We start from the raw sequence: 24,208 nt of genomic DNA on the forward strand, positions 1-24,208 counted from the left end.
CTATCCAACTCAGCGGGCTCTCCAAAATTGACCCAGTCGCTAGCCAAACTTGGTTACCCAGTCCAGCTAGTCTAATTGGCTAGCCAAGTATGGAGCCCACACGCAGATGGAGAGTATTATGGGGGTGTTTAGTTGGTGAAAAAGTTTGGATTTGAATATTATAGCATGTTTTTCGTTGTTATTTAATAATTAATATTCAATCATGAATTAATTAGATTTAAAAGATTCATCTCATTCTAATTAGTTGAACTGTGTAATTAGTTATTTTTTTCAACTGCATTTAATGCTTCATACATGTGTCCGAAAATTCAATGTGATGGATACTGCGCAAACTTTCTTGCCAACTAAACGCGGCCTGAATGTAGTTGTTAGAATTTGGAGTGTGAGAAAGGAGACTATGTTGAAATGAGATGGGCAATACGGAGTGAAATCTTTGTGGAGGGGCAAAATGAGAATCAAATAAAGAGTCAAAAATGAAGATTCAATAGTCACCAAACAAACCTTTCTAGTTTTGAAAACCAATAAGTAAAAAATATCATGTAAATTGATAATCTCAAATATAATTTTCTCAAGCAATATCTCCTCTCTTTTCATTTAACTAGATAAAAAAATCTGATATGTATGATGCCCTTTATTTAATTAAAAAATTGAAAACTCTCAATGAAATTGGGTTGAGCGCTCGCCTGGTTCTAAAGTTTGTGCTAAACTTAGTCAATCCATACTTTTTTCCTCTCATTTTTAATTTTTTTCTACCATTGAATTCTATGTTTTGAATTGATCAAGTTGAGATTGTAACTTTGCTTTCTACTTCCCTATCCCAAATTACAATTCGTTTTAAAATAATATATAGTTTTTGATATATCTAAACATATTGTATATCTAGATGTATAGTAAAATATAGGTATCTAAAAAAGTCAAAATGAATTGTAATCGAATTGTAGTTTGGGAAGGTAGTAAAGATTATTACCACCACCTTTTGACTGCTGCTTACCGAATTCTTAGCTAGCTGGAGTATTATATTAATTTGGTCCCAATTTCAAATATATTGATTTCCTGTCTCAAGGATGATGGAGGAATTTTTTTTTTGAGGTAAGGATGATGGAGGATTAGGCGGTGAATTATTTACTGCTGGTACAAAAAAATTATCTCAGATCTGACTAGTCGCCGGCGACTGAGTAACTGACTGACTGACTACTCTCCTAGATAGACAAGGCCGCCACCACCAACCGCCACCACCACCCTCGTCGTCGACTCGTCGTCGTCTCCTCCTCCTGCTATAAATCAGGCGGCAACCAAGGCAACAAGAAAGCAAGCAAGCAATGGCGTCGGCAACCTTGGTGCGCGTGGTGTCCCGTCGCACCGTCAAGCCACCGGCCGGCCCGCGCGAGCGCATCCCCCTCACCACCTGGGACATCTCCATGCTCTCCGCCGACTACATCCAGAAGGGCCTCCTCTACGCGCCGCCGCCCTTCTCCACCGCCCGCCTCGTCGACCACCTCCAGGCCGCGCTCGCCGACGCGCTCGTCGCCTACTACCCCGTCGCCGGCCGCTTCGCCACGGAGCAGCACCCCAGCGGCGGCGCCTGCTCCGTCTACATCGATTGCCACGGCCAGGGCGTGGACATCATCCACGCAGTAGCCGACGGCGTCGCCGTCGCCGACGTCATCCCTCCCGACGCCGACGTCCTGCGCCTCGTCCAGTCCTTGTTCCCCCTCGACGGCGCCGTCAACCACGACGGCCACCACCTGCCCCTCTTCGTCGTCCAGGTCACCGACCTCGCCGACGGCGTCTTCGTCGCCTTCGCCTACAACCACGCGCTCTCCGACGGCACCGCCTTCTGGGACTTCCTCAACGTCTGGGCGGGGATCTCGCGCGCCCGCCTGACCGGCGAGAAGCAGAGCCAGCTTCCGCCCCCGCTGCTGGAGCGCTGGTCGCCCGACGGCCTGCCGTCCTCCCGAGCCGTCGTGCTCCCGTACCCCGACCTCACGGGGCTCATCGAGAGGCTGTCCCCGCCGCCGCTGCGCGAGCGCATGCTCCACTTCTCCGCCGAGTCCCTGGCGGCGCTCAAGGAGCGGGCGCGGCAGGAGCTCCTGGCGGCCGGGGACGCGGCCGGCGCGGCCGCCGTCACCAGGTTCCAGGCGCTGAGCTCGCTGGTGTGGCGCTGCGTGACCCGGGCGCGGCGCCTGGCGCCGGAGCAGCCCACCGTGTGCCGCGCCGCCATCAACAACCGCGCGCGGCTCCGACCGCAGCTGCCGCCCGAGTACTTCGGCAACACCATCTACGCCATCTCGACGGAGGCGGTGCGCGCGGGGGAGCTGCTGGAGCGCGGCCACGGGTGGGCGGCGGCGGCCGTGGGGCGCGCGGTGGCGGCGCACACGGACGCGGACATCCGGGCGCGCGTGGCGGCGTGGACGGCCAAGCCCGTCCTCTACACGCTGCGCTACTTCGACCCCAGCGGCGTGATGATGGGGAGCTCGCCGCGGTTCGACATGTACGGCTGCGACTTCGGGTGGGGGATGGCGCTGGCGGCGCGCAGTGGCAGGGCCAACAAGTCCGACGGCAAGGCGTCGCTGTACCCGGGGAGGGAGGGCGGCGGCAGCATCGACGCGGAGCTCGTGCTGACGCCGGAGAACATGGCGCGGCTGGAGCAGGACAAAGAGTTCTGGGCGGCCGTGACGCCGGACAAGCCGTGTCCTCCTCCGGCGGCGGCGGCGGCGGCGGCCAATGCAAGGGGAAGAATTGATTGACCGACGTCTGCTGGCTTGGATTTTTATTGGGTTTTTTTTATCCACACCATTACAATTTTCGAAGTTTGGAAAAACGCATTACTATTTGTCTATTTCGAAATATACCATTATAATTTTTCGTTTCTCACAAAAATACCACTGAATACGTATGAAGACAATCTGGACCCAGCTGCAGGTGTACACAAATACGTATATTGCATTGAAAGCCCTCTCCTATCACTGACTCGCGGGTCCTACGTGTCATCTTCTTCCTCCTCTTCTCTCTTCTTGGTGAGCACCATCCATGGCTGTCAATGCGAAGGCACGGAGCTCGGGTGGCTCGGCGGCGGCGGCGAGTGGTCGACGCGATGAGCCTGCGCCGGGTCCCCCGCCCGCCGCCGGGAGCGCGCTGCCGCCAACCACCGGATCTGCGTGAGGCCAAGCCAGGGAGGGAGAGGGAGGCTGAGCGAGCGGGCGGACAGGTGCTGCAGCGCACCTCGATCTGGGGGAGCTCGATGCCCACCCTGCAAGCACACCGATTCAATTAGCTTCTATCTCGACCGAGCGATCGAATTCCAATTCCAAAACACTGCAGCAGCAGGGCACGGCTGCAATTTGGGGCAACTCGAAGGTCGAGGCGGTCCCGGAAGCGGTGGAGCAGGCGCTCGTTGTCGTCCTCGAGACCTCGACAGCCTTGAACATGCGCTCTATGAGCTCCCGGCCCTCGCGCGGGTCCAAGTTCGCGATGTCCACCTCGTCGGCCGTCAGCTTCCCCTGCTCCTCCAGGCTGAGCGAGCGGGCGGAGCTCACGACGCGGAGTAAGGGGCCGGCGGCGGATGTGGCAGCGGGCGGAGCTCGCGACGCGGAGCGCGCGGGCGGAGCGCGCAACACGGAGCAAGGGGCCGGCGGCGGACGTGGCTGGCGCGGAGCTCGACGTGCTGCTGCTCGCCCGCCTGGCCACGTGCTACTGCTGTTGCTCCCCATCGACGATGGCGGATGCGGCTCAGCAATGGGAAGATTGCGAGAGGAGGAGGAAGAAGATGACATGTGGGGCCCGCGAGTCAGTGGTAGGAGAGAGGGCCTTCAATGCAATATAGGTATTCGTATACACTTGCAACTATGCGTATGTTGTCTCCATACGTATTCTGTGGCATTTTTGTGAGGAGCGAAAAATTGTAATAGTATGTTTCGAAATAGACGAATAGTAATGGTGTTTCTCCAAACTTCGAAAATTGTAATGGTGTGGATAAAAAAACCCATTTTTATTTGTTGCCATATATAATAGTGTTTCGTTTCCTTAATTAAAGGAATATAAATAAATAAACAGAAGGAAACATCGGTCAAATGTAGTGAGACCTGGCTGGCTAGAGGAAGAGGACCCATAATTCTACAATATACCATCGAATCAAAATTTGCCATTAGGTTCACTATCAAACACAAGATCTAACTTTACTTTAGTATGTTCTCATCAAAGTGGTGGAGTTACCTTTTCAAACACAAATCCTACTTCTGCTACCATACAAATTAGTCACAAGTTACTTCATACCATATATTATGGCAAGTTATATACTAAATTGTTTTTTTTCTTAACTTTCACTAAGTAGATAAAGACACAGATCGACAAAATGTTACTTTTTCTAATATTAATGCAAGTTGATTTTTTAAAATTTTCACGGAGTACATAAACACTTGTCTGTAAAAATATTTTTAAGAATATGATAACTTTTCTTTTTGAAAAATATGGTGGGATCAGAATTTCCATTTTAAGAAGTTCAAGAACTCTCTCCAAGACTAAATGGAGAGGTCTCTCTATTTAGAATTTAGCAATGTTGTACGATGATGTATCGTGAACCATCCCAGCAAAGAAGGAAAGTAGCACTCTCCGGATTCCGAAATGCACTCAAATTCCTCTCTGATCATCAAATGCACCAACAAAGCATGGTCGGTCGCATACGAGGTGCCAACATAAATACTACTGCATACATAGCAGTAGTTGCTGGATCAGAAAGAATTCTTGCAGAATCGATCAACACAAAGTTTTCACTGTACAGTTTGTCCAAATGTCTCCTTACAGCATGACAACCAAAAGCAAGCGAGCAAGCATGGATCCAATCACATCTATCTGTACACAGGGGTGCGGGCGGGCCGGCCTAATAAGCACTAGCAAGCTCCCAGCTCCAACTGCAAGCTCGCTTCCAGGCTTTCGACATCAGTTGCCACAAAAACCACTAGATATCCCATGCCACACCACGGCACAAAATCCACCTCTTTCTTTATACAATTTGGGGGTCGATACCTTCACTCTAGACAGTTAGATTTATATTTATGGTCGTCATCATCACAAGCTCCCGGCCATATGCATGGAGCTCTCTCCTCCTGCCTTCACGTCGTCTTCATCGTCAAGTGAATCACCTGTCCCATCTTCCACAGGCATGTGGATGCATATGCCATTGATAGGAAACGCTTCCTGGGTTTCATTCGTGGTATTAATAACACTAGATCTACTCTCAGCATCATGCAAATTATCTTCAACAACAGCATGCCAGGAGCTGGCTGTTTACCTGATTTCCAGATTCCAGACCATTGGGATGGAAAAGAATCGGCCGGCACCTCTTATCCTCATTCATCAAGCTTGAATTCTGAAAATGTGATATCAGCGCGGTCCGTCCTTGGATTCTAGCATAAGCCAAGGAGGCTACTTTCTCACTGTTGAACTTCTCCCATTTCTTCCCATTAAATGCCTGCAGATTAAAGGCAAGATATCTTTCAAGATCCACTCTACTGGTAATCTGGATTCACTAAGCTACAAAATGGAACAATATCTTAACTCTGGTATTAACATTCATAAACAGAGGAGAAGGGCCGAGAAACAAGGCACACCTGGTAGAATGATATAATGTGTGTTGGTGATATCATGTTAATGAATGCATATCCAACATTGCATTTGTTCTGCATAGGCAACACATAATTTAAAAAATAGTTGCTGGCTATCAAAATATACCCGTGAAAAACAGCAGCGCAAATGAACATGAAGTCCAGTACCTTAAAATCAATCGGCAGGTAGAAGAAGTCATAAGTCCCTTTGTGAAGTTCATCAATCGCAGCCAAAAGCATCTTAGATGTATATCTGTTGGATTCAGGAGTTAAAAAAAAAAACCCTGAATAACACAACCAACTAGCACATATTCCAAATGAAAATGTGATTCGAAACTGCATACTTGTTTGGAATGTTTTTAATCATCAATGTCGTCCTAGTATCATCGCCTTTGCTAATCTTCTCCAAATCAAGCTGGTACTGCCTCTTGCTATCGACTTGGAGCGCACTGCTGTCAACTCGGCGGTTACGCCGGTCAATCGAGCTGTCAAGTCCGAAAGAGCCAGGACCTTGGTATGTGGGGTTACTGTAGAATGCATGTCCCAATCTCGGTGACAGCATCGGTCTGAAGTTACTAGAACTATTATCTGTCAGACTTCCACTCAGAGAAGAAACAGGACTCAAAGAAGGACGGCCAGCCAAGTTCAGCATCAGGCCAGCCCCGTTTCTGCCAGTACCAATATTTCCCATGTTCCCGAACCTGACTTGTTTCATAAAAGATGTCTCTGGCGATTCAGGTAAGAAGCCAAAATGGCTCTCAAATCGAGCACCTGAAGGGGCAGAACCAACATGATGGTGGTGGTGCTGATCTGAAGACCCAAATAACGAAGCCTGACGGCTGCTGTGCAAGAAGCCTTGCCCCTGAGAGCGGCTACTGGATGGCAATGCAGACCCAATTGCTGGTGGACGCCAAACAGGGGATTGAGAGGTTTCTGAATAGGGCTTCGGACTACCCCAGAGAAATTGGGGGCCAGATAAAGTCCCAGGACTAGAATTCAAATGTTCACTGTTGCGATCCTGGTATGAGTGGGAGTGCTGGAATGCAGTTCCCAGGGACTGGTTACCATTTGAGAATACTTGATCATATTTAGACCGATTGCTATCCTTCCCAATAGGTGCAATCTTTACAGCATTTGACATTAGCGAAGGCATTCCGATGGGACTCATTCCATTTCCAGTTGGAGACCTGTTGAAAGCCTGCAACATATTGTTGTCTGTTGGACTACTATAGTGAGCCCATACCCCTGCCACACAAGGATAAAGAAAATTAACTTTTATAAACAAGCGAGTGATTGCAAAATACATGAAATGGCAAGCTCCAACAGAGGTACCTGGAGGAGAGTTAGCAATTGGTGAACCAACATGAGGATGTCTATAGCTTCTGGGCTCCTCTTGGTCCAAATCATGACCAAGCTGCTGCATCAAGCTAAATCAGAAGATAACAAGAAAATCTCATTGGATCAGTAGAGTACACCAGAAACATTCCGTGAATTAAGTAATGAGTACCACATGTATGAAAAATAAGTACAAACATAGGCTGCCTAAAACTCAACGAAGGTCTCTTTGAGAGAGACATGTATATCTGCAGTTTACAGAATGTACCATTCGGTATAAAAATGACTCAGTGGAAAGAATTGCAGAAACTGTCAAATTGAAAGTGAATTACTCAAATAAATTGAACATGAGACCTGAGTCATAAAATTATCGGAAGTAATTGTAAACCTCCAAAGTATCATCACGAGTATGTGGTTTCAAGAAACACAGAAAATTAAGACAATAGACAATTCTAAAAAAAACAATATTATTCAGAAATATGGGCAATAACTGAAGAGACATATAAACAAATGGAAAAGTAACTCAAAATCATACTTTCTACGTGTTCCACCAGGACGACTTGGTTCCAACTTGATTCTCTTTCCAGCTATCTCACTTTTATTAAGTGACCGAAGAGCAGCCTCTGCTGCTCTTACATCATAGAACTCTATAAACTTATGATGCTTTTTGTTTGGTGTCTCTCTTATCTGCAAACAGAAACCAGAACACCATTGACTTGAATACAGAAAGAAGATTGGAAGCAGAATGAAGGGAAATAACACTTTGAATGTCATCCTAACCTCTTTTACTTCCCCATATGCCCCGAAAATCTGGCGAACCTCTTCATTAGAAACTGACGGGTCCAAGTTAAATATAACAAGAGTTCCCTGGTTTAAATCTTTGTCAGATGGATTCTCCTGCAAAATCAACACAACAATCATTCCAAGTACTTTTGTTAGTGGTATTGCAAAACAAAAACAATCATGCCAACAGGTCCTTTTGATGGTGGTTTTGCAAAATAAAAAACAATCATTCCAAGAAGTACCTTTGGGATGGAAAAATGGATGTCCAGCTTTCTCCTCCTCAGAGGCTTGTTCTGCAACGCACGCATTGCGTTGCGTGCCGACCGGATATCAAAATAAGATATCATTACAAAACCCCTGTGCTTTGTTGCAGTGTAGAGGGTTCTGATATCCCCATATTGCTGAAATGGCAATATAAACATCATCAGGCCCATACAACATAATTGTGAAGATTCAGTATGGGAGACATGGCATGAATGAGAAAGGCCACGGGGTTAGCATATACAACATAAATCATGGAGCATCTAGAACCATTGAGGTATTTTAATACCTCAAACAAAGTGCGCAGTTCAGAGTCCTCGACATTGCTATTGATGTTCCTTACAAACAATGTTCTGGAAGGGTGTTCTCCATATGGATGCTCCCCAGCCACAGTCCCGACAGCGCTTGGGACACCAAAAGGGCTGACCCCATTGCCTCTAGCCCCATCAGCAATACTTGAATTCGCGAAACTAGCTGTGACGCTCTCCAGAGGATCCAAGTCCAGCTCCATGCCCCCTCCGCTGCCAAATACATCAAACTCTTCCAATTCTTCCGTGTTATTTGTCTTCCCAACTGGTTCGATCTCATCTGTTATCCCAGCGAAAAACTCATCTTCGTCAGGCAGCAAGTCATCTATCTGGCGAAGATCAAAATCAAACGGGTAGTCCTTCTCTTCTGGGTCATCATCAAGCACTTTGATTTTGGCAGAAGTGTCATCTATTGACGGGGTACCATGTGCAGAATCAGGAAAGTTCACTGAAAGGAAAAAGGGCAGGAGACATGGTCAGGACATGGGGAAAAAACATATAGGCATTAATTAAAAGGTTAGATTTATTAGGTTTCTGACGCATCACAACAAATGGGGGCAGCATGAGCCTGCATATTTGACATTTGTACTCTGCAACAATCATTTGGACCCTCTTACCCCTTTGTGTTATTATTATGTCTAGGACATCCCGACACATATGTTCAGACAGGAAGGCTACTAAATTTCAACAGCCATCAGAAAGTAAAGCATATGAGCATGTAGTGTGCAAGTGCATTAAGAAGATGGGAAACGGCACACATACATTTCTCATGAGGAAGAAGCGGCAGCGAGGATGAGAAGAGGCTTGCATCGCCCAAGCCAGCGCGTGTGTTGAGCAGCTGTGGTTGAGGGATCCTCCAAGGGTTGTTACTTGCTGCCATCTGCCTCGGCTTGGAGGCAGGGGGCACGGCAGGACCTGATAGAAAAAAAATATGTGGTCGATTAGCAGAAGACAGGCGCGGGAAGGATATGATATTTTGCGGAATGCAACGACCTGGCGTGTTGAAAGGATGGTCCATCACAGCAGCATTGTGCGGATCGGAAGGGTACCTGCAGAGAAAAAACAGAGGGAGGTAATAAGCAGCAATTGAGTTATGACCACGAAGTTGAGCAGTGAGTAGAAACCACAGTTTTTTGCAATCTAATAGGACGGAGAAGTTGGTCCGGTGGAGTGAGGAGGCATCTTATCCGAACAACTGGCTTGGCGAAACAAGGCGGCTTTGACTATCCAACCACAGCGATCGTCAAATCCCCGTTCCCCATGTTGCTCCTCCGTGAGCCGCGTGAGCAGGAAGGCGACCTCGTCCCCGGGCGCCGTGGCACGCATGGAGCGGCGGCGCTTGGCCTCCAGGCCCATGATCCTCGCTTCTCCGGCGGGCTGCGCGGCGAATCGGGCGGGTCCCTCCACTAGTCCTCTTGTTCCCATGAGTCACTGAACAGTCGCTCGCGCCGCCCGTGCCCACCCACCCCCGGCCCCAGTCGTACGGTACGATCACGGTGGCATGGTAGATGAAATCAAATCAAAACACAAGGAGAAGGGAGAGCAACTCACCTCCGGTGCGGTTGGAAACCCTAACGGGGCCTCCTCCTCGGATGCTGTGGGGGGCTGGGAGACTTGGACTTGGAGAGGCGGGCGAAATCTTGCAGTCTCTTCTCTCCTCCCTCGTCTTCCTGCTCCTCCTTCCCCTTTTTATTTATATAGATTTATATATTTTTAGAAGAAGAGGAGGCGGCGGCGGCGCAAGTTACTCCTCAATCAACAAGCCATCCATCCATCCATCCATTGAGTTGCGCCGTGTTTAGTTGCAAAAATTTTACGGTGTAAAATACCGTAGTACTTTTGTTTGTATTTGGTAATTATTATTCTGTTATAGATTAATTAAGCTCATTAGATTCGTCTCGTGATTTACAAGCAAACTATGCAATTAGTTTTTTATTTCGCGTAGATTTAATACTTTATGCATGTGTTAAAAAATTTGATGTGACGGAGAATCTTGTAAAGTTTTGGAATTTTAGACGCAACTAAACAGGGCCTTGGTATTTGAGTTGAGAAGAAATCCTATAGATTATTAAATCTGTTGATTTATTTATTATCCCTGTCATCATCATTTATAATAAATAAATATATAAAATATTTTTGGTGAGGGGGGAGGGACAGCGACAGCCATGATGATTGGGGGGCGGGTCCATCATCCGTCCTCATCTCTTCCCCCGATGACATGTGGGTCCCCTACCCACTGGAGGCTTACTTGGTTATTACTAGCCTGCATCAGTGGTGATTAGCGCTCTGCCCTCTTTTAGATGAATAGCTATTTTTCTAGCTAAAAATATTTTAAAAAATTATAACTAGCTTTGAAATTTTACCAGCCCTATAATAAATAGAGAACTTTCAAGATACTAGAGAAAATAGACAAATCTTTGGTATATATATTTCAAATGAGATACACGTAGATCCAGGCCCACTCTTTTCCATGCAGCGGCGGCTCTGGCTCTGTTTGGTTTAGAATTTTTATGAGGAAATCTTGCATGCATGGATTACTAAATGAAGTCTATTTGCAAATTTTTTCATAAATAAAAGTAACTTACGAATCTAATGACGGTAATTAATTGATGATTGGCTACAATGATGCTACAGTAACTATCCTCTAATCATGTGGTCAAATGACTCATTAGATTCTTCAGGGTTCATGGCGTATGAGTTCTGGAGTTGGTTTTATAAACTGACTTTGTTTAATGCTCCTAATTAGCGGTCAAATTGCTTTCTAGGATCCTCTAGGAAGAAACCAGGTTGTACACTGGAGGTCTAGCCGGAGCTGGCCTCCCAACGACAACGGTCGCCGGCAAGCGATAGAGCACGGGCAGCACGGGGTGGCGAATCTCCTCGGAGCTCTGAGTTCTCTCCAATCGTGACGGAGTGAAGGCGCTCGAAGCTAAAACCTTTCTCTAGTGGCGACGCAGCGAAGGAGCCGGTGGAGGGGGTGGCAGGGGGGTAGAGGGCGGCATGGCGGAGGGGACGAAGGACGCGCAGAGGGGACGGCGAACGCATGGAAGGAGATCAATACCGAGCCGAGTGCCTCTCAAGAGAAAGATAGCAGAGGGGGTTGGATTGCTAACCAGATACCAATCCAAGAAGTTTGGAGAGGCTATTGGATCTGAATTTGAACCTAATTTTTCTATTTTTACAGAACCAACTCAGTTTACCTAGTCTTTTGAGACACTCTTAGAGTATCTCCAAGAGACTATTTATATCTTCTCTAATTTATAGAAATAGAGATTCTGATGAAAATTTATGCTCAACAGCCTCTTCAATTGAATATTCAAATATAGATATCCTCTATTCGGTATTTCATGCTAGCCAAATATGAAGAGCAAGAATGGCTCTCTAGACTACACAAAAGTTATAGAAAAGCTGTTGGAAAATACAAAGATGTGGAAAACGATTTTTACTCGAATGACTCTCAAAATGATGATTTAAAGAGTAGATTTTAGAAAAGCTCTTGCAGATGCTCTTGAGGGCTATTTAGATTCCAAGAGTTTAAAATATAAGTCTTGTAATATTCGAGTCGATCAGAAAGACTAAACATTATATTCCATAAGCTATTATATAGTTTGATTTCTCTATGTATATGTCGGTATTTAGCCGCCAAGCTCACCTAGAGATACACCAAGGTGGTAGGTTTATAGGTAGAGTTTCGCTGAAGTCTTGAACCGATAGTGCAAGGAACACAAAACTTTAAACATGTTCAGACTGCGATATGCGTAATACCCTAGGTCCTGTTGGTTATTTGTATGGTTGTTTGTATTTTCTTAGATAAGGCTATGTTTTTAAGTAAATGAGTTTATGTTATGAGAGGGTCCATGTACGTCCTTATATAGTCTAGAGGGACATGGTTACATGAAAATCCTAGCCGAACACTACTTGAGAAGTCATACCCAATGTCTATCGGGTAGTTTCATTATTCAACTAGTTCTACTCCTATACGGATAGTTACAATAAGATAAGATACATGTCATGTGCTATCTCTTATTCTCGACGTCTTTGAGCGATCCCGCTGCCCTGGGTCTGAGAGTATTATTTTTATCAAATTATTTTATTTAGTCAATGCTGTTTCATATATCAAATGTTTATTATATAGAACTTAATTGGTGGAACCATGGTAAACATGGCAAGTTGGAGACGAACGATAGAGGCACAAGTGCTAAGTATACTATCAAAAGCTTAAATCAATTATTTAAATATTTTAGTGACTTCAAGTGAAAAAATTGGAAACTAAAAAGTTTCATACAAAAAATCAAGAGTTCATATGAAAAAGCTATAAAGTTTCTAAGGTTAGAATTGTCACGCTGCCGGGGATGGTGTGACAAGCTTGATACTTGGCTTCCACCTTTTTTGCTCTTTGGATTTTTCTGAAAGATTTTCACATGTAGACCCCTAGACAAATGTTTTGCATTCTTGGACCTAGGAGATCGGCACCATGACGCGTGACGCCGAGGTAACACATCTCGACGCCATCGATCATGGCGCCGAGGCCCGCAACAGAACTGGTGACTGCGTGGCACGACGTGGCTAGATGTCGGCGCCACAAATCTTGGCGCCGAGGTGGCTGCCATATCCTAGCGCCCCCTTTTTCTTCTTGACCAAGGCTCCATCCATCTGTTCTACCCCTCGTCACTTTTCGTCTCTCCCCCGCTCGCCCAAACTCATCTAACCAAAAATTTGATCTTGGCAAGTTTGAATCAATCCATAGATCTTCAAAAGCAAGGTATCCTCTCTCCCCTCCTCAATTTTTATGCACTATTTGGTCTATATTATGTGTATTATTGCTGCGTATGTATGTAATTAGGCGTACCGCACAAGCCACCATGTCTTCCCTCAGGATCTGACATACATCCCATGGAGTAAGATGAAAGCCACCATACCTCAAGGAATCCATGTCCCAGTGTGCTTCTGCGTTGCGCAAGCTTGTGGAGTCGAAGGTATTAGGCGATTATTTCGGCATGAGATTCTTCATGTTTGAGAACTACGAGTATGACCCACCAGGGCGAAGCGGGGGAGCAAGAGGCAGGGTCGACAGCCGGCGCACTGCTGGGGAAGGCGAGCGGAGGTGGCGGCGCGAGGTCAGGGACATGTTAGACGAAGCGGGTCGAACGACGAGGGACTAAGCGAGAAGGGGTGGCGTGGCCTCTATGACGCCAATTTCGGTGCCAAGATACATGATGCCGAGCTTGGTGCCAAGATCCACAGCGCCGAGCCGCGCCACATCAGCGCCACCTCGGATTGCCACGTGACGCAAGGCCATGACATCGGTGTCATGACTCATGGCGCCGAGACGTATTACCTTGGTGCCATGACTCATGGTGCCAAGACGTGTTATCTCGGTGCCGCGACTCGTGGCGCCGACCCCGTAGGTTAAAAAATGCAAAACATTTCTCAAGAGGTCTGAATGTAAAAAATCTTTCACAAAAAAGGCCAAAAAGCAAAAAGGCGGCTCCATATCACGCCAATGTACGTGGCCAGGCCAACCGGCGAGACCAAAAAATGTTAGATATGCAAAAAAAATTATGCTGTTGGATTATTTTATTTTAAAAAAAACTCCCTTCGACAAATTCAGATCAGGTGGTTGGATTCCATGCCAATGCTATGTCTCCAGATCTATCTCTTCATCAGGTATCCATTCATTTATACATGTATCAGCAGCAAAAGATGCCACAGCTTGTACCTAGTTGCATTTAATGATGACAACGGGTAAAATTCGAGTGGATATAAACTTCATAAATCTGTACCCTCATGCTAAAATATGTACCGCACCCGCATCCGAAACCCGCTACGGATAGGAAACGACGCTCGTACCCGCTATCTACAGATATCCACTGCTGGAATGCCGTGTACCAGCAAGTTTTAGAAAATCAAGTACGTAAACAAATTTTAATAGTATGTAAATATTAATATATCAATGAATGCGGCTCTATATCTACGCACTAAGAAATTATAGCCCAACAAACAACATATCAACACTATTTATTTAAGGAAACAAATAAATCTGAGCAAATAAATGAACTAATCTCATATATGATACATCACAAAGTTATTGTTCGCAGGTTTACGGATCCGGTATCAATTTTTGAAACACATTAGAAAATATCTATTAGGTTTAGAGTTGTACCGCGCTTATACCCGCAGGTACAAACTCAGACCCATATTCGCGTCCATCGGGTTTGGTATACGCAGGTACGAGGATATTTTGTACCCGTTGCTATGCTATCTATAGTCGGGTTGCATTTCAAGGACGATATATGGTAAGATAGATTGCTTAGCTGACTCACCAACGTAACTCTGACGCAGTTCAATGCACTGCAGTCCAATCATATCCAACCCAATCAGTCCCTGATGCAGAACGCTAAACATGGTCAGCCTGTTGAAATCGTAAACTCTTATCTTGCTTCACAACTTGCAACACTAACGAGTCAACACAATATAGGATCGTGCGTGTTGCTTACAGCAATATATACTGTAGTATATACACTTGAAAGGTTTGTTAGAGCAGAGCTTAGCAGAGGTTGTCAATCAGCAATCAGCAGATAATCAATCAATCAATACACCTACCCTCCCTACTACTCCTAGATAAGCTACTAGCATTGCCTGCACAAAGCTTGTGAAACCGACAGCTAAAATATCACATATATTCCATCCATGCCACAACTTTTCCTCTCACAATGCAAGTCGCACTCTACGTTGCCTCGGAACCCCCTTTTCTCGATCAACATGGCACCACAAATTAAAACACCTCAGGAGCCAGCCAATGCTTGCTTGCTTGTTTCAGACATAAAACATCGGATCCTTCATATGTGCAATCTATCTACCCGCAGATGCTAACTGCTTGCTTGCTTGCATCTGTTATATTCTATACTACAGACTGCAGCTTATTATTACATACAGATTATGACCACCCCCCTAGCTGGGGTCTCTATTATTCTGCCTTGCTTTTACACAACACGACGGCTATGGACTTGCAGCAGGCTCGCTGGCTGTGGCTCCACTGTCATGTGAGAAGTGGGACTTCAATCCAATCCAACATTGGTAGTAATCAAGATCTCGATACGGCGAATCAAGAGCCCACCGGCACACACGAGGGATGAGCGAAGACTCGAACATGAACGCCAGCGTACCACTGAGCCTGAATGGCTCATTGGCATCAGCACGGCTGATCGTTGCCTCGTATGTCTTGGTGTCTGGTCCATGTGGTGTCATGCAGCTGTGCAGGCTAGCACCTCCGGGGAGAAAACCATCAGCCTTAGCCTGCATATATAAGACCAGCTCATTGCATTGTGTATCATCCTTGAGCATAACATAACAGCTGGTTGAGAGTCCAATATTGATCCAGATGCATGTTACCTCGTATATCCCATAAATCAGGCCCATGAACTCACTCATGCAGTTGCGATGGTAGTATGGAGGGCGGAATGTATTTTCAGCAACCAACCACCTAGGTGGGAATATTACAAAATCAAGTAATGCGACACCAGGCTTATCAGTTGGCGCAGTAAGGACTGCAAATCAAATGAACAAGCAGACCCTCACACATGGTTAGTAGTAGGCCTCAAGATGCAGCCAGGAATGAATTATGCAATTTAACTTAGGGAAGAAATTCAGTTACCTGTGTTTACTGAAGGGTCACCATGATCAAATAGGACCGTATTAAATGGGCAGAACCTACTCAAATCATACTGAAAGGAACAGAAAAGAAAAGAAAAAGTCGCTGTAAAAAAAAAGAGACAGTTTATTATATATAACAAGTGAAAGAAAAAGGACTTAAGAGGCACCAGCACTGCTACAATTGGCTACCTTATATGGGACATAATTCCCATGCCATGCAACCACATTGAACGGAGAAAAATCCTGCGTGGCAGTGAATAGTTCACCACCGTACTTGTGCACTATTGTGTACCCAGGGCGGTGGACCTGCTCAAACCATGCTGTGGGGGAAAGGAAATCCCTTGGTGAAGCCAAACCATTGGCACCTGCAGACAGACATAATTAGATTCTGATTCCAAAACAATTGGAAAAGGGAAGCCGCATGAGGTAGTACTACCGATTGGGCCAAGATCAGGGAGCTGAAAGTGGGTGCCGAAAATCTCAGAAGCGTAGCCACGTGAGGGGCCATCAGGCAAGTCAATGGCAAAGCGGAAGCCTTGAGGAATCACAACAATTTCGCCAGGTGAAACTAGCACCTTTCCACATTCGGTTGTGATCAACAACCCTGGGCTTGATAGCAAAAGAAGAGAGTGAGCATGTGTTGTGTATCCATTCCAAAGAGAAGGCATGCGTGTGCGTCATCAATAGAGATTGCACCGAAAATACAAACATCATTTGTTTTGGTTTGTTTCAATTTGAGGGAACAACAGAAGCATGTGATGGTTACTGCTATGGTGCTGTTGGGTCTGATGATGACAAAAGAATATGCGAATGAATTTTGAAAACAACAAAGTTATTAAGCTGTTATAGGTGAGCCTATCAGAGAGAGCAGAGAAGAGATTCTGAAGGAAGGTAATCAGAGACGATGACTTACTTCCTTGCTGGGGAACAATGAGGAAATCACCATCCGCATTGCAGAAGGCGCATCCGTCCATGGACTTGTTAGCAGCGTACCTAGATTAGAGCAAGTACTACATGATATGAGGAGTGAAATCTCTCAAAATTAAGTGTGGGGGCAATTCGCCAGTGTAGTAGAACAAAACAAACATGTGGATGGCGTATCCATGTCGGAGGAAGGAGCTCCCGGCGCCGCAGACGGTGTAGAGGCCGTCGATGAAGTCGAGGGGCGGGTCCAGGGGCACCTCGGGCGGCCTCCAGCGCAGCTGCGTGGGCGTGGCGGCGGCTGTGGAGCGGTCGAACTCCCCGACGAGGCGGCCGTGGGCGGTTGGGCGGGGGTGGAAGGGCTCGTGGGTCACCGATGGCTTGATCCGGTACAGCCACCTGCAGCGGAAGAAGAAGCTGAATCTGAATCTGATGGATGATGGAGCGGTTGCAGAAGCAGCAGAGGGCGTACGTGCGCAGGTTCTGGGCCCGTGGGGTGGTGAAGGAGGTGCCGGAGAGCTGCTCGGCGTAGAGGCCCCGCGGGCACACCAGCGGGCTGTTCTGGCCGACGGGGAGCGACCCCGGCACCGCCTCCGACGAGAAGGTGTTGCCCAGTCCGGAGAGGTAGCGCAGCTGCTCCTCCTCCTGCGCGGCCATGGCAGATTGCGGAGGAGGAGACGAGCGGGGCAAGGCTCCTGTCCTGCTGACTGCTGTCTGTGCTGGCTGCTGCAACTGCCACGCAGCCACGGCCAAGCCACCAGCAGCAGCAGCAGCTTCCTTCCTGTACTGTAATACATACATGGACTCTCTTCAGGCCCTGTTTAGTTCTTTTTCATGCACAAATTTTTTTCGAAGAAATCTTACCAATTTGAAGTACTAAATAAAATCTATTTACAAAACTTTTTGCACAGATGGATTGTAAATCGCGAGACGAATCTAATGATGCTAATTAATCCATGATTAAGCAATAATTAGCGGATGGTTACTGTAGCATCACTGTTCCAAATCATAGATTAAGTAGGTTCATTGGATTCGTCTAGTGATTTACGGCCCATCCATGCAAAAAAAATTTGTAAATAGACTTAATTTAGTACTTCAAATTAATAAAATTCATTCGCAAAATTTTGCGTTTTTTGTGTTTACGGGGTGGGGACTAAACAGAGCCTCAGTCTTCAGTTCAGTCTTGACTGCTTGCTTGCTGGAAGTACATGTCTATCCTCATCCTCATAGATCGATTGGGCTGTTGCTTCTCCAGTATTCCTTCCATTTTCACCACATTAAATTAGATTATCATTATTATTAAATGGTTTGGAATTTTGCGAGAAGATACAGACTTATCAGAAAAACCTTAGCATTATGTTCCTTCCAAAACAAACAGCATTCCCATTCACCAGTTAGGTACAGTTACATCTATCGCAGTTGAAATACCATACTGAAAACACTCGCTACATTTACAGCAAACATAACAAGATACCAACCTAATGAGCTAGGCTCAAGCTACTAGCTAGCCCCATCCCCATGGCTAGTCTGTACACTCCAAAGTGCAGTGGCTTCGTTGGCAACTTGATTTGAACTTCAGTCTGAGAACCAAAAACTTGCAAGACCAACTCCCACCACAAAGCTGACTCGTTCGTCACTAGTATATATACAGATGGACAAATTTAGCCTATTTACTTCACAGTTTCTCCGTCCAGAAGATTTGCATTTCTATTTTTCCTTTTCAGCTCAAGCCTCAAGGCCAAGGAACACAGCTAAGCTAGCAGCCAATGCAAGCTCACACAAAGTAGCCCAGAGCAACCAGCTCCCACCTAACAGGCACCAAATCACCTTTAGTTGTCACACCTCATGGCTTTCACAGGGCACCGCATTTTTCTCGTTCGCTTTGCATATATACATGGGATTTTGCTTAGAGCTACTGCTGCACAAGCCTGCTGGATTCACCTCCCTCCCACAAAATCCAATGCAAGCCATGAGGGGTTTTCAACTTCTGGTCCTAGTGGCCTTGCTTATTGGGGAGTTGCACTGCGCAAGAACAGCATCAGCACCACCAGCAGACGCCCCAGCAACATCACCACAATCTCCCGAGCCACCACCAGCAGATCAGCAAACCCCACCACAGGCGCCGGGGCCATCGCCTCCGTCGCCACGCCAACGGGGATCCCCACATCGACGACCAACAGCACCACCTACGCAGGATCCAGCACCACCGAAGCAGGAACCGGAACCGGAACCGGAACCGGAACCAGCACCGCCGCGGCTGGTTGTGCCACCAGAGGACTCTCCTGCGCCGGCAACACCCGGAATGATCAACCACACTACGGGTTGCACCACTCTCCTTGTACTTGGGGACTCAACCGTGGACCCTGGAAACAACAACCACCTGCCCACCACAGCCAGGGCAAATTTCTTGCCCTACGGCTTGAACTTCTACGGGCGCAGGCCCACTGGCCGATTCACCAATGGCCGGTTAGCCACAGATATGTTAGGTAAAAAAAATGCATATTCTCTGCATCTGCTCTTGCCTATGATACGTACTATTTCTTTGATTCACAACATGGACTGGAGTAGATATGCATAGCGGTACAACAAAATTAAGCGCATGCAGTAGGCTCTTTTCATCAGTAAATATATGCAGCAAGGAAACAGCTAGCTACAACCTCTAGGATAAAGGAAGCAAACTATGAACAGTAATTCTACAAAATCATGCAAACATATCCCTCCTCTGGATAGTTGATATACGATGCTCAGGGGATATATATGTTCTGCCTGAACAAAGAAGAATACAGGAAAAGAAACGTATTGTCCTAGTTCCATGGCGCCTACTTTTAAGAATACTTAACTGAGAGCTTTGATGTCATGCAGCGGAGAAGCTAGGTATAGGGAGAACTATTCCAGGCTTCTTTGACCCAAGCCTGAGGCTGGCCCAGCTCAGGAGGGGTGTAAGCTTTGCATCGGGAGGCTCTGGATACGACGACAGCACTGCCAACAGAATAGTAAGTGATCATAATACAATGCAAATGCAGTAAGATCCACCTTAACAGATTTGTAAATTCCAACCAAGTGTGTCACATGATTAAAACAAAAATTATTGATTCATTCTTTTCACTGATAAAGCTATGATAGACTTGATGAAGATCAAAATCAAATCAGATTATTCAAATGTTATTACTTATTACAGTACCATAGATACAGTAGATGAGGCAATAGAGCAGATTTTCTTTGATCTTCATGTTATACATAGTGCTGTGAGCAAGGTTACTTTGAGGTTCTGAACTACTAACCAGCTAAGCTTCCTACTTACAGAATGTGGTGTCATTCTCTGCACAACTGCGCAATCTTTTCCGTTACAAGCTACTCATCCGAACATTGCTTGGACCAAGAAGAGCAGAGCGACTTATTAACAGGGCTACCTTTGTGATAAGCTCTGGTACAAATGATATGCTTTCTGTCTATCTTGCATCAAATCGATCGAATGCGATTAGTATGGAAATGTACGAGAATCACCTGATAACACGTGTTGCAAATTACACCCAGGTACGCATCTCCCTTTTCGAACAAGCATCTGGTATATATGTTCTCCTTCTCCGTTATAATTTGTAGCGCATATTTACCATATATCTCAGGCTATGATAATGCTTGGAGGAAGGAGATTTGTTTTTGTTGGACTGCCCCCAATGGGTTGCTTGCCAATTGCCCGAACTTTGGTCGGCACAGGATCGGACAGATGTGATGAGACATTAAATCAGCTTGCAGCTTCATTCAACTCGAAGCTAGTTCAACTGTTGAGTTTCATAAATTATCAGCGCCAAATTAGAACCTCATACATAGATACGTATACAACCATACATGCCGCAACAGTGGATCCTAAGACCTTCGGTACGCATCATTTCCCTTAATTTCTAGCAGGCACAAGATCGAAGTAATCTTTTTATGACCTAGCTATCTGATTGCTTGTGTTTTTGGAATGGTAGACCTAACAGAAGTATCAAGAGGGTGCTGCGGATCAGGGGTAATTGAAGTAGGGCAAACATGCCGAGGGCGAAGAACATGTGGAGACCCCAGCAGGTACTTATACTGGGATGCTGTCCATCCAACAGAGAGGACAAACCAGCATTTCGCGAACGTGATGATGGATTCTATTAGAGAACTCTATAGCTAGACTGAGTGAAGAGAGGGCCGTGATTTGGAGTCACAGCTTCACCAGACTCAGACATGAAGGGGCGGCTAGTTTTTATCGGAGTCATGTGTATCCAAATGTACTAGAGTTAATATATAGCTGAATTTGAATGGCCCTTATGGCCATTTGTATCACAAAGTGACAAACCGTATTGTGATGCTGATGATGATGGAATAGATAGGATTAGTGATATCTTATTAGAAATGTGCATCGCTATGTATGGAATCACACCAGAAAGCCATATCTTGTTTTCCTGAAACTAGCTCCCCACTGTAGTAGGCCCTGAAACGAGCTCCCCAGTGTAGTAGGCGAGAGGAATAGCGATTAAGGCGAGGGCAGTTACCATGGCTATATCCTTTGGTTTCCGCCAGGGAGAGGTACGGGATCTGCCGGAGTCCGGAACAGAGAGATGGTTTGCTGAGGCGGCCAGCTGGAAGTGGGCAGGCAGGACACGTCTTGGCAGCCTCTGGCAGTTCCTTCCTTGTCACTCCAAAGAATCTGTGTAGAGAGATCAGTCTAAGCAAACCAAGCCAAGTAGATGTAGTAGTGCTATAAGATGATGCATGGATTGCAGATCATTCCCTCTGCTCGTGTTGGCATCACACAGGCAGGTGTTCATCAGGATCATGCAATCAATGCTCCCTACAGTCCTCTCTGCAAGGACAACATTAGGGCAACCAAACAATAACAAACAAGCCGGAAAACAAGGCAAATTAGCTTTGCAACGCACATGCAGTTTATCGATGCTAGTAAGATCAACACCTCAACATATCAAAACATCACAATATCCATTATCATCACCCATCACCATCACCATGTTACAAAGGCTTTGAAGCAGACGTCAAAACAGAAACTGATTCATAAACACCCAATGAGAGAATAGCATTAAGATAGACCAGGCCTCGCCTCGGAAAGCAACAGCCAGACAGACCACTTGCTGCAGCTGTGCTTGCCGCTGCTGCTGTACATAATTATCCTGCTTCTTCAACATATCTTAAAGCTAACAAGTTCCGATCGCCAGGATAACTAAAAGGAGCCTACTGCTACGGTCGCCTTACTGAAATCTATGTCCACAGCCTGAATTCATTCAACAGAGGGTCATATGACTCTACTCAATCATCTTCCTCCGCCACGTCCACCAGTTCGTACTCCACCAGAGACATGTTGTTGTCTTCCTTCACCTTGAAGTCAGCAGCATCAGTCACATCAATCCTCCCCCACTTGTCCACTGCCAGCCGCATGGTCCCCTTGAACATGTCAATCTTGGCATTGCGGAAGATCACTGTCGTATCCGGCTTCAGAAGGTCAACTGTCCCCCCAAGAAAAGGAAATAAAGCAAGGCTAGGTCAGTCGCAAGTCACATTGTGCACATTACACCAACAGTGATGAATATCACAAAACTACTTGCGTAACACATTTACATAAGGTTTCATCATGGTATATACCAAACTAATGAATTGAAATGACGCAAGTATTACGCGGACTTCAGCTAGCAAGGTATAACGGATAATGTTGGTATATAAAAAAAAAGCCAAATAGCATGTTTGGTGGGCCGGTTGTTTCTGCATGGCCACTAAAGCGTACACCTATGTCATTAGCGCCGACATGTGTTAGTAGTCATCCACAATTGAACACAATGAAGCCTAAAGCATGTACGAGATCAATCAACATAACAAAAATTGCTGTGTGTGAAACGCCAGTCCTATGCAAATATATAGAGTGAACAAGTAGCGGGGGCTATGTATGGGTGAACAAGTAGCAGAGGCTATATATAGGCTACATAGCCTATTATAGAGTACTTAAAAGCTTGGAGTGCGAACTACACCTAACGGGTCATGTAACAGGAGCGGCATATTACAACGGCGTGATAAGAAGCGCGCGCGCGCGCGCGCACACACACACACACACACACAGAGATCTATGCAATGCAGTGGTGCACAGATCTGCAATGGTACCAGATCGAATCCCAGTAGAGCCAAGACAAAGCAGTTAACGGATCCGGTTGCAGATGGGTCGACGGCACGACTGGTGATCAAGGGCCAAGGAATAGTAATAGACGAGGAGGAGGTGCGGGGGCGGTACGTACTCTGGTCGTTGCGCGCTGTGACGAGGATGGTGCCGGTGTGGTCTCCGACGAGGCACTCGGCGACGCGGGTGCGTCCGAGGTGCGGGGAGTGCTTCTCGAGGACGGTGCGGGCGGAGAGGACGCGGGCGGTGAGGGTGTGGCCGTGCGTCTGGGGGCGCAGCTGGTCGATGGTGGTGAAGACGGGCTTGCGCAGGGGCACCGGCGCGGCGGGGGGGCCGCGGCGCACGTAGCCGGTGCCGGGGGGTGGGGGCCCGCGGCGGAAGGAGCCGCGCCTCGCAGGCGTCGACATCGGCGGTGATCCTCCCTCCTAAACCCTAGCGGCGGCGGCGGCGGGGTTGCAGTTGGTGGCGGCGGATACGAGAAGACAACTTGCTGCTGTCGGGGGTCTCGGCAACTGCCAGGTGGGGTGGGATGGGGTGGGGGTACTACAAGACGCCACGCCACCAGCAGCGGAAGGCGATTCGACGCCTGACATGCGTGGCATGGTGGGCTGGGCCGAAACCAGAGACTAGTTGGGCTGCATCTGAAGCGTGGGCCGCCCGTCCGTCTCCATTATTTGTTGATGAATTCACACCACACGGGCCAAGGTGACAGTCAATTCGCTCCACCAGAAAAGAACACATGCATCTCCAAGAGTGCTAAAAAATTAGAGTCCAAAAATTCTGGTTATGAAATCTTGTCAAAAAATATTGGGAGTAAAAAAAAGCAACTCCTCCAACAGTTTCCAAAATTACTTTCCCAAAAAAAAGATCGAGCCCCTCCTACCTCACCCCCAGGCACCTTGACTCGAATCAATCACGCGTTGAGGGATGGAAAATGAGCGAGAAACGCATGGGAACGTACTTTTCTTGGCCTGCAGCAAGCTCCTGCCCGTACATCCAGGGGCGTAGACAGGGGTCCCTGGGTCCTAAATTTACATTGAAAACTTGAATTTTGATTAAATTTTTATATAAATTAGCATGGTTGGACTCCCATAATAATGAAAAAAAACAAATTCCTGGCTCCGCTCCTGCGTACATCCGGCACTCTTCTTGGCGGAGAGGAGCCGCCGCCGTCGATGGAGTGGATCTATGTATCACCGATA

The 24,208-nt window shown here is 46.7% G+C and overlaps 5 protein-coding genes across 7 annotated transcripts; 2 read left to right on the forward strand and 3 right to left on the reverse strand.

Annotated features, from left to right (window-relative positions):
- The first annotated feature begins 1,217 nt into the window (after positions 1-1,217).
- Positions 1,218-2,862, forward strand: LOC120669019 (uncharacterized acetyltransferase At3g50280-like). The gene has a single exon (XM_039948850.1). The coding sequence runs from the start codon at positions 1,320-1,322 to the stop codon at positions 2,745-2,747; it is 1,428 nt and encodes a 475-aa protein (XP_039804784.1). The 5' UTR covers positions 1,218-1,319; the 3' UTR covers positions 2,748-2,862.
- A 1,832-nt stretch (positions 2,863-4,694) lies between these two features.
- LOC120669018 (protein MEI2-like 2) lies at positions 4,695-10,059 on the reverse strand. Of its 3 annotated transcripts, XM_039948849.1 has the most exons (13): positions 9,839-10,059; positions 9,281-9,336; positions 9,050-9,202; positions 8,269-8,735; positions 7,961-8,119; positions 7,716-7,832; positions 7,471-7,622; positions 6,933-7,027; positions 5,945-6,845; positions 5,769-5,853; positions 5,607-5,675; positions 5,288-5,467; positions 4,695-5,193 (listed from the first exon to the last, which is right to left on the reverse strand). In XM_039948849.1, the coding sequence occupies exons 2-13, from the start codon at positions 9,303-9,305 to the stop codon at positions 5,065-5,067; spliced, it is 2,532 nt and encodes an 843-aa protein (XP_039804783.1). In that variant the 5' UTR covers positions 9,306-9,336; positions 9,839-10,059; the 3' UTR covers positions 4,695-5,064. The 3 variants fall into 3 exon arrangements, with proteins under 3 accessions (XP_039804783.1, XP_039804781.1, XP_039804782.1); XM_039948847.1 differs by having other exon boundaries at positions 5,607-5,853; positions 9,839-10,037; XM_039948848.1 differs by having other exon boundaries at positions 9,050-9,336; positions 9,839-10,036.
- A 4,881-nt stretch (positions 10,060-14,940) lies between these two features.
- Positions 14,941-17,653, reverse strand: LOC120671449 (homogentisate 1,2-dioxygenase). The gene is made up of 8 exons (XM_039951783.1): positions 17,334-17,653; positions 17,027-17,260; positions 16,854-16,933; positions 16,377-16,544; positions 16,130-16,305; positions 15,942-16,011; positions 15,680-15,834; positions 14,941-15,583 (listed from the first exon to the last, which is right to left on the reverse strand). The coding sequence occupies exons 1-8, from the start codon at positions 17,516-17,518 to the stop codon at positions 15,287-15,289; spliced, it is 1,365 nt and encodes a 454-aa protein (XP_039807717.1). The 5' UTR covers positions 17,519-17,653; the 3' UTR covers positions 14,941-15,286.
- Positions 17,654-17,976: 323 nt separating this feature from the next.
- On the forward strand, positions 17,977-21,171 carry LOC120671447 (GDSL esterase/lipase At5g45950-like). The gene is made up of 5 exons (XM_039951782.1): positions 17,977-19,347; positions 19,724-19,854; positions 20,165-20,395; positions 20,485-20,737; positions 20,833-21,171. Exons 1-5 carry the CDS (start codon positions 18,513-18,515, stop codon positions 21,018-21,020), a joined length of 1,638 nt encoding a protein of 545 aa, XP_039807716.1. The 5' UTR covers positions 17,977-18,512; the 3' UTR covers positions 21,021-21,171.
- Positions 21,172-21,782: 611 nt separating this feature from the next.
- On the reverse strand, positions 21,783-23,533 carry LOC120671451 (uncharacterized protein At4g28440-like). The gene is made up of 2 exons (XM_039951786.1): positions 23,125-23,533; positions 21,783-22,347 (listed from the first exon to the last, which is right to left on the reverse strand). Exons 1-2 carry the CDS (start codon positions 23,411-23,413, stop codon positions 22,151-22,153), a joined length of 486 nt encoding a protein of 161 aa, XP_039807720.1. The 5' UTR covers positions 23,414-23,533; the 3' UTR covers positions 21,783-22,150.
- Positions 23,534-24,208: the final 675 nt, after the last annotated feature.

Source organism: Panicum virgatum, chromosome 4N, assembly GCF_016808335.1.
Source record: "Panicum virgatum strain AP13 chromosome 4N, P.virgatum_v5, whole genome shotgun sequence".
Lineage (NCBI taxonomy): Eukaryota > Viridiplantae > Streptophyta > Magnoliopsida > Poales > Poaceae > Panicum > Panicum virgatum.

What these genes read in the sequence shown, in the direction of transcription:
- LOC120671451 (XM_039951786.1), bottom strand. Translation starts at nt 23,413, where the DNA reads ATGTCGACGCCTGCGAGGCGCGGCTCCTTCCGCCGCGGGCCCCCACCC. An exon ending in CACAGCGCGCAACGACCAGA is followed by an intron (nt 22,348 to 23,124) that starts GTACGTACCGCC and finishes TTGGGGGGACAG; the next exon opens with TTGACCTTCTGAAGCCGGAT.
- LOC120671447 (XM_039951782.1), top strand. Translation starts at nt 18,513, where the DNA reads ATGGACAAATTTAGCCTATTTACTTCACAGTTTCTCCGTCCAGAAGAT. An exon ending in GTGTTGCAAATTACACCCAG is followed by an intron (nt 20,396 to 20,484) that starts GTACGCATCTCC and finishes CATATATCTCAG; the next exon opens with GCTATGATAATGCTTGGAGG. An exon ending in AGTGGATCCTAAGACCTTCG is followed by an intron (nt 20,738 to 20,832) that starts GTACGCATCATT and finishes TTGGAATGGTAG; the next exon opens with ACCTAACAGAAGTATCAAGA.
- LOC120671449 (XM_039951783.1), bottom strand. Translation starts at nt 17,518, where the DNA reads ATGGCCGCGCAGGAGGAGGAGCAGCTGCGCTACCTCTCCGGACTGGGC. An exon ending in CGGGCCCAGAACCTGCGCAC is followed by an intron (nt 17,261 to 17,333) that starts GTACGCCCTCTG and finishes CTTCCGCTGCAG; the next exon opens with GTGGCTGTACCGGATCAAGC. An exon ending in TGATTTATGGGATATACGAG is followed by an intron (nt 15,584 to 15,679) that starts GTAACATGCATC and finishes TTATATATGCAG; the next exon opens with GCTAAGGCTGATGGTTTTCT.
- LOC120669019 (XM_039948850.1), top strand. Translation starts at nt 1,320, where the DNA reads ATGGCGTCGGCAACCTTGGTGCGCGTGGTGTCCCGTCGCACCGTCAAG.
- LOC120669018 (XM_039948847.1), bottom strand. Translation starts at nt 9,305, where the DNA reads ATGGACCATCCTTTCAACACGCCAG. An exon ending in AACTGCGCACTTTGTTTGAG is followed by an intron (nt 8,120 to 8,268) that starts GTATTAAAATAC and finishes TTGCCATTTCAG; the next exon opens with CAATATGGGGATATCAGAAC. An exon ending in AATTGCTAACTCTCCTCCAG is followed by an intron (nt 6,846 to 6,932) that starts GTACCTCTGTTG and finishes CTTGTGTGGCAG; the next exon opens with GGGTATGGGCTCACTATAGT.